The 8,560-nt window shown below is 35.7% G+C and overlaps 1 protein-coding gene across 1 annotated transcript; it reads right to left on the bottom strand.

Annotated features, from left to right (window-relative positions):
• Positions 1 to 5,986: 5,986 nt before the first annotated feature.
• LOC131046052 (protein NRT1/ PTR FAMILY 5.2-like) lies at positions 5,987 to 8,339 on the bottom strand. The gene is made up of 4 exons (XM_059208526.1): positions 8,231 to 8,339; positions 7,933 to 8,150; positions 7,296 to 7,855; positions 5,987 to 6,875 (listed from the first exon to the last, which is right to left on the bottom strand). Exons 1-4 carry the CDS (start codon positions 8,337 to 8,339, stop codon positions 5,987 to 5,989), a joined length of 1,776 nt encoding a protein of 591 aa, XP_059064509.1.
• Between the last annotated feature and the right edge of the window lie 221 nt (positions 8,340 to 8,560).

Genomic DNA, 8,560 nt, shown 5'->3' with positions numbered 1-8,560 from the left:
CTCTACAGTTATGAAACATGAATGCACAAAGCACAACACAACAAGAACACCAGATTTATGTGGAAAACCCAAGGAGGGAAAACATAAAAGAGAATCAAACTCAAAATATAAATAATTGATTACACTATTTTAGGCTCAAGGCCAAGGAGATCATTTCTCCTAAATTGACTTTCAAAAAAAAGGTGCAAAGTCTTAGGGCAAGATCTCCAAAGGAATTCTAGTACTGAGACACACAATCTCAGGGTAAGATATAAAGTGTTGCATAGGAATGCCAATGGACACATTGTCTTCAAGAAGGTACAAGGAATAATGAATTTTAATGAACAAGATCTCTTGATCATGAAACTATCCTTGAACTACCATGTCAAGTGAACAATATCATGGAAAATAACCCAAACTTCACTCACTTTTTCAACATATTGTCACACTAAAGGTATGATCTTCAAAGCTCGTCACAAACTGAAAGTTCCACTTCTTATGTTTGCATATCATTCACATCCAATTCACAACAATCCACACTCATTTCATACATCGCCGCATACATTTGCAAGTCTATTTATATAGGTTTATACATATAAACCATTGACTAGGCTGGACACAGATAAAATAAACATGAATTATATAAGTTGGCCATCTGAACCAAAACTACATGATGTGGTCTACTCCAAATGATGAAGGGGACCCAAACACATTGAAACACATCTCTTCAATTTCATTAAAAAAACTACACATGCTAGAAAATCTACCAAAGGTGACATCAACGGTAATGTGTAGGACATGAATGAAACATTTTAACTAGTCTAGCTAGACACATCACCCAATGTAAAATATTCAATATGGGTCTACACATGCCACTGTGAGACCCATATCAACATTCTAATTCAACCTCCAAATCTTATCCTAACTAAAAGGTATGATCCAAATAAGATAGACCTCCTATGTTAGCTAGAGACCAACATAGCTGATAGCATCAAACATAGAACACAATTACTTACATCAAATCTATATCAAAAGACTGAACTAGAATACTGCATGAACGATATAACTATCTCCATTGAGTAGCAACACATGAGTCAACATAGTGGAGAAATGTAATGCATTCTCTAGATTATTCCTGACAAACAACCTCAATGTTCACAAACTACCATAACCAACTACATCATCTGAGCAATTGTGAACCTAAAAAATATGATAGTGCAACACCTATAGAACATAGTAATTATATGTAAAACCATAATCCATGACCATCAAGAACTAGAGAAATGCAAAGAATTCTTCTAGAAAGACATTAAAATACTATTTCTTGCATATTGAACTTTCCACTACACTACCCTTCAAGAAACAACTCATACTTAACATCACCACAAGGCTACATAGGAACATTTCAACATTCATTTTTTGACCAGCTACAACATCCACACAACTAAACAACATCAATTACAACAACAATAGTTTTAACATCACTGACAACATAACACAAGTTTCCAATGGTTGCTACTAATTTTTGAGGGCACATTTTGGCTTCTTTTTTTCCCCTTTTTTGGTTAAGTGAAGTTTCTTCTTTTGAGGTTATTCTCATCCTCATTGGAGCCCAATACTTTTAGGTTTTCTTTTTTCTTAAATGGGATCGTAATGCTATTATTTTGGTCCAACTCCTTGTGGTCCCTATGGAGAAAAAGTCTTCTCCTATTAAGGTGGAGATATTTCTTGTATTTATGGATTGGGTTGAGCTCTTGTTTCACTCTTCTTCCTCTTTTGTGGTTCTTATTGAGGTGCTAGCATCCCTCATGGAGGTTGTGACTTTCCTTGTGGGAGAGGTTGGAAGTGGTTCTATGAGGGATTCTATTGTCCTTAGTTCCTTGGAAGTGAGGTTAGAATGTGTGTGGATGTTCTTCCTAGTGGATTCTTCCTCTATTTCTCCTATTGAGGTGGGATCCTATTCTATTAATGTGGAGGGGCTTTGTACGAGAGGTTTGGACTTGTTGGTTGGAGGCCTTTTTTGATTATTGCAGGATGGTTTTGGGATCTAATTTAAAACCTAATGTGAAGGTTTGGGGATCCAGTAAAAAAATTATTTTCCTCTTCATTCTCGTGGTGGTTTTGGAGATTCAGGTTTTGCTAGTTAGTATAATATGCAATATCTTTATGTTACTAGAAATGAATGTTATGGAGGCCTTGTTAAAACCCATTGTAAAGGGTAAGGGAACGTGGAAAATCCCTTTTCTCATGAGTGTTTGAGTAGGTTGGTGTGACGCATTCGACACTCTATTCTTAACAATTTGATCTTTATTTCCTTATTTGTTTGAGTTGGTTGTGGGTTGGTCGTTTGTTGCCTTTGTTTGGCATGTTCACTTGTGTTATGGTTTTGTGTATTTGGTTGGGTTATCTTGTTTGGATCATACTTTTTGGTACAAATATGAATTGGAGGATGAGTTAGAATATTATTATGGGTCTCATTATGGTGTGTGTAGATTTGTGTGGAATAATTTGTGGTGGAAGATTTATTTTGACCGATTGATTGACAAGCTTTATTGCATATCTACATGTTATGTTTGGTGGAAATTTTGGAAGATGTTTAAGTTTGTGCAAATTAGATTCATTTTGGAAGGGTGTGTTGTGATGTATTTGGGTCCCCTTTTTCTCCTAGAGTGGACCGCCTTAAGTATTTTTGGTCTAGGTGGGTTATTTTGTGCAATAATTGTTATTTAAGTTGTGGGCAACTGTCAATTAAGTTTTTGATGATCTATCTTATATTTAAGGAGTGTAGATGTATGAGTTGAGTGTGTGAGTAAGTATTATATATGTGGGATAGAGTGTCCATTTATGAGAAGAAAATTTGAATGATGTGTAAGTAGATATTTCTATAGATGTGCAGAAATTGGTTTGTGAAGAGCTTTAAAGGTAATATTTTGTGTGAGACAGTGTGTTGAGATAGTGGTATTTTTTAGAGATGTTTTTCATGATGTTGGTCACTTGATACAGATGTACAAGGATAATTTCATGATTAGAAGATCCTTCTCATATTAGTTATGTTATTTCCCTTGTTGCTAATTGGTAATGAGTCCTTCAATGACATCTTATATATTGCCCTAAAGAAGTGTGCGTCAGTTGAGCAAGTTCATGTATCTTGGCATAAGGTAGTGTGTCTTAGTATTGCAAGTTCATTAGGTGCATGTTGCTCTATGGTAGTAAGCCTAAAACATTGTAATTATTTTATTCATATTGTGAGTTTGATTCTCATCGAGGTTTTTCCATGTTTGGGTTTTCCACGTAAATGTAGCGTTCATGTATTTATGGTTGATGTGTTTTCATTATTGTAGTATAGAATGGTTAAATTATGTTTATAGTTAATCTATTTTGAAGATCTAGATTGATTTACACCCCCACCCCGTAGTCATATTGTGGGTTCAACAGAAATACACTACAAATAACAAACCATAGAAAATTAGAAATTGTGGTTCACAATAGTGAAGATATAAGTTTTTTTAAAGTCATTATAGTAAGAAAAGAGAAAAGACATTAAAGATAATATGTCATAAAAAAATTAAAAATTATGGGTGAGTAACATTTGTTGTTCTTAATGTTTCCTATATTATTGTAAAATGCAAAATACATAGGTTAAGTAGCTTGCAATTGGAATAAATATATCAATATAAAGAAAATAATATTTAATTAAAAATAATTCAAAGTAATTTTGAAGGTTGATTTTGTTCAAGTTTCATATCAAATGATGCATGGGTGGTACATTGATGATTTTGATTATCTACAAATAGGTGCCATTTGTGAACTTTTTCATGGAAAGGATTGTATCCATTAAATGCATGCCTATGAATAATGTTTACTATTACAACTAATGTGATGTCATGTACTACATTCATAACATTTTATTATTTTTTGTGTGTGAATAACACATAATTTTATCTCCAAGAATTATCCCTAAATCATATGACTTGTCGACTTGCGAATCAATTGCTAACCACATATACAGATCAATATGCATAATTATTTTGTTATTATTTGTGTATTAAAAATAACAAATATAAATATTCAAATCTCTTACCTCAAAATTCATTCACAAATATTATAACTCATTAAAATATAATAAAATATTTTTTGTTCATATTTCATGAGAAAAATATAATATCTATATATTTCAAACATTCTCTTTTTGGAGCATGGAAAAAAAAACTCTCGGCTTTAAAATCAAGTTAATAGGGAGGACCTTCGTGGAGAATGGAAGGATGTTGCTATGATCTTGATGAAGTATGTGACTCTTAACTACAAGAAAAAAGGTTTCATTCTAAATTTTTTCCTATACTCAACCATTTCATGCAAGGCTATAAGATGAATTAGCCATTTTGGATTTTCTCCTCTCTTTCTTAGTCAATTATGGTGGCCCAAACTAAGAATGTGTTACCCCTTTATCAAGGGTTGATGTGGAGGCTTTATGATTTTTAAATGAGCCTCTCCCATGCTCATATCCCCAAGCCTAACCCATCTCTGGTTTTGGACCCTTTGAATTCCCCTAATCCTAATTGTTAGGGTGTGAGCCTAATTGTTAGCATGTTTCCTATTTGGATTTGGTCACTCTCCCTCCTAAAGGTTTTCTCTCCTATTTCAACCCACAATGCACTACTAAAATTAAATTTCTTGATATGACTTCTTAGTCCTAGAAGGTGAGGGAAGTTGCTGCTAATATGCACTAGGAGGTCATTTTAGATGACTTTTCTTCCTCTTGGTCCACATCCTTTGAATGAACCCTTGATGATTCCCACCCAAATGTGATTTGGTCTACTCCTAAGCCCTGTTTGTTAGCCCAAGTCTCCCCTCTTCATTCCCCTATTTCTTCTCATGGAGAGCTCAGTTTGAAAGAGATTGTTGATAGAGTTAATGAGCATTGAATTGGATATAACTAACAAAATTAAATAATTCATTGGTTGTTGGCTCAAATTAACATTGCCAAAAAGAAAATCAATAGACTGGAGGCTTTGGTTGATGCAGAGGTGAGAGCTATAGACTAGTCCTTCAAGGACAAAAATGAGAGGATGTGGGTTGATGCTAATAATCTTCTTGATAAACTCAACAAATGGGACTCCTTAGAAGCTTGTGTGAATGAGTTAATAGTGAATGTGGCCCTAGAGGAGGAAAGGAAGAAAATGTAGTGGTCCATCTTTATTCTTCAGGTTAAGCAAAATGAGCTAAAGGGAAAATCGGTCAAGATTGTTGCTTTCAATAAGTAGATGGTGAACAAGACGATATCATTAATGCAGGTTTTGCAATAGGAGTTGGATAGAAGACATGCCGAGCGGAAGAGGTCCCTAGAGCTTGTTGTTGGTCCTCTGGAGCTGTCCAGTAAAAAAGGTAACGACTATGTTAACTCCCGAGATGTTACTCCTACGAAGGAGGTTACTAAAATTCAAAGGCTCTAATTTCAGCGAAAATATTAATGTTCTTAATCAGGAGTGTCTAGTTGTAACAGCCCCCAATCTATAAGACCATCTCTTTGTGTCTCTTGAAGGTTGTATTTTGGTGTTTTGGGTTTCACTTTGTTTTTTGGTTTCAGTCCGGTTTGCATTTTATTTTTTTGCTGGTTGTAGTACATAATACGGTATACAGCTTGTGAGACCCATTCTTCTTGCTAATAGACTGCTATGTAAGAGTTCTGACTCTTTCTGGATTTATTTAATTAAAATATTCTTATAAACTAATAAAAATAATATTTAACTCAAAACCCCAAAATTAATGGCCAGCGTATTAAGATTCTATAACAGATACCAATAATATTTAGATCCTATTTCATTAAAAACATACTAAGAAAACTAGATGCCATAGAGTCGATGAATCGAAATAGTTTATTTTACTATTAATTTTCATATTATACTATATTGCCATTTCATACATCATAATTCTTCTACCAGGCCGTAAATCCTAATTCCAGCCATTCTCAAGTTGTGGGTCAAGATACATTTGCAGATAAATTCTGCCACTAAATATGGCTTTCAATGCCATCACTGTTCTGGTCACCAAAAGCAATTATTTGGGCGACATTGGTGGAATCATTTCCGAAAGCTTCACTTGTGTCTCTTTTGTATGTATACAAGGAAGAGATAAACAAGAAGAAAAAGTAATTCAAAAAATTAATACCAGCCAAGAGGGCAAAATAGTAATCAAATCGTGATGCATTCACGTTATTTAATACCCAGCTTTTGTGCCCATGTCGCCCTGTAAGGTCACTTACAATGGTTAAAACAACACTGCTAAGGAATGCCCCGAAAGCTGATGACGACAGATACAATGCAGTTCCCAAACTTCTCATACTCTCCGGGGCTTGATCATAGAAGAATTCCATTCTCGCCACTTCCAGAAAGGCTTCAGCCATTCCCATTATAAAGTACTGGGGGACAAGAGTAAATACAGTACGAGGCACAATAGCACTACTATTATCCTCAAGCCCAAGCCTTCCAATAACATCTCGCCTTTTCATTTCTGTTAACATAGCTACTAACATGCAAATAGTATAAAGTATCAAACCGATCCCCATTCTCTGTAATATTGTTATGCCTCGTGGGTTTCCTGTGAATCTCCGGAAGATGCGGACTAGGAAGCGATCATAGATTGCAAGGGATATAAGAAGGGATATTTGAAGAAAAGCTACAATACTAGCTGCTGGAATTTCAAAATGAGGACCCATATGCCTGTCCAGTGTGGTGGCCTGCTTCACAAACAGTGTGATAGACTGGGTTAGCAGTGTAGTGGGGAAAATGGCCGTCGCCCAAATCGGGAGGACTCTTATTATAAGCTTTGTTTCCTCCACGTCTGTCACGGTGCACGGCTTCAAGCTTGGGTTATTTTGTACTGCTGCTTTGTCAAAAATTCTGCTATTCACAAATAAATTAGTTTAGTGTGAGCTAGGTAGGATACAAATTAGTCAAGAAATAATACAGCATTTAGCCAGCGAGAGAAAATTCTGCTAATGATTAGTTGATCGTTGCTATTTCTGAGTTAAGCTTACCAATGTTTGGGGTCCCCCCTCTGTAATCTATTATCAGAATATTTTGATGTTTTCCTTTTTTTTTTTTTTTTCTGTGGGTGTCTCTAGTTTTGATCATTTTGATGATAGACCGTGAAATATGATTTGAAATTTAATCCATTCTGTAAACAGTGAACGAATTAACCGTGATCCATTATAGAATGATAAAAACTTGGAAGAGAAAAAAACTCTGACCCGTGAGGATAAATTCAACCAAAAATAACAATAATATACAGTATGAATTGTAAAATGATTAGTTTCTAACCTTAGAAGTTTTGTGTGAGCGATAGGATATCGGCCTTGAGTAAGATACTCCTTTGAATCTACTTCATGAAGAGTCGATTCGTCTGAAGGAACCTGTATTTCCCAGTTCTGAATCATCCTGCAAATAACTTTGGCCATTCGCCGCAACGGGCTACCTGAGACAGCTTTGTATCTGTAAATTGGAGTTCCTATCATAAACACCACATAGGATACTATAAGCCCTGCGATGATAATTCCAGAAGCCACTCCCCAACCAATATGATCTTCCACATACACAAGAAATGTTTGTCCAAAAAGACTACCACCGAACAAAACCAAAATCCACCAATTGAAAAACGAGGCCTTCTGCGACTTTTCCTTTGGATCAAAATCATCAAACTGATCTGCACCAAAAGTGGAGATATTGGGTCTGGTTCCTCCTGCGCCCACAGCGAGCAGATACAAAGCAAAGTAGAAAATCCCAATCTGCAGAGAAGTTGCCCTTTCGCAGCCTTCACCTGATGGGCATTCTGGCGGCCTCAAAGACTTCAACGTAACTGCTAAAATCATTATCGCCATTCCCTGTGCCAAACTCATTGTCACTTCACATTCAGAATCTCAATCTATTGAACAATAATTTCATACTGTACAATACTTACCACGATATAAATAATTGAAAAGACTGCAAATGTGCGAAAACGCCCCAAGTATGTATCAGCAACATATGCTCCAAGTAAAGGTGTAAGGCACAAAGTGCCAATCCAATTTGTGACATTCCTAGATGATGACACGGTGCCTTCGTGCAATTTTTTTGTGAGATAAACAACTAAATTTGCCCAAATGCCCGCAAACGCCATTCTTTCCACAGCTTCATAGCCTGTAGGCGAAATAAAGTCAGAAAGGTTAATAAGAGAATAAGGAATAGTTGACACAAAGTGAAGCTGCAAAAGCCCATACCAATGATGAGATAACAAGCTCTCCACCCTCCAGTCTTCGCTTTAACTGCTGGTTTTCCCCTCACATCTACAGAGCCGTCTTGTGTCAAATCTAGTTGATCACTAGCCATAATTTAGCCGAGCTTAATTCTTTCAGAATAAGCTGTATGTTGATGTTTCATGGTTTGGGGGCTTCTTATAATTTTCTTCCTGTACATCTATTTACCACTTGTACTACATTCTAAAAATCGGACTATCGTAACTGTGCGCCACTTACCGTAGAAAAAGAAAGTAGTTTGTTATGGACAGCCCAGAAATTGCACGTGGTCAAATTTTAAAAAAAAAAGCAAGT

Source organism: Cryptomeria japonica, chromosome 7 (assembly GCF_030272615.1).
Source record: "Cryptomeria japonica chromosome 7, Sugi_1.0, whole genome shotgun sequence".
Classification (NCBI taxonomy): Eukaryota; Viridiplantae; Streptophyta; class Pinopsida; order Cupressales; family Cupressaceae; genus Cryptomeria; species Cryptomeria japonica.
The sequence above is the reverse complement of the archived record's forward strand: the minus strand, read 5'-3'. Positions and strand labels throughout refer to the sequence as shown.

What these genes read in the sequence shown, in the direction of transcription:
- LOC131046052 (XM_059208526.1), bottom strand. Translation starts at nt 8,339, where the DNA reads ATGGCTAGTGATCAACTAGATTTGACACAAGACGGCTCTGTAGATGTG. An exon ending in TTTCAATTATTTATATCGTG is followed by an intron (nt 7,856 to 7,932) that starts GTAAGTATTGTA and finishes AGTTTGGCACAG; the next exon opens with GGAATGGCGATAATGATTTT. An exon ending in GCTCACACAAAACTTCTAAG is followed by an intron (nt 6,876 to 7,295) that starts GTTAGAAACTAA and finishes TGTGAATAGCAG; the next exon opens with AATTTTTGACAAAGCAGCAG.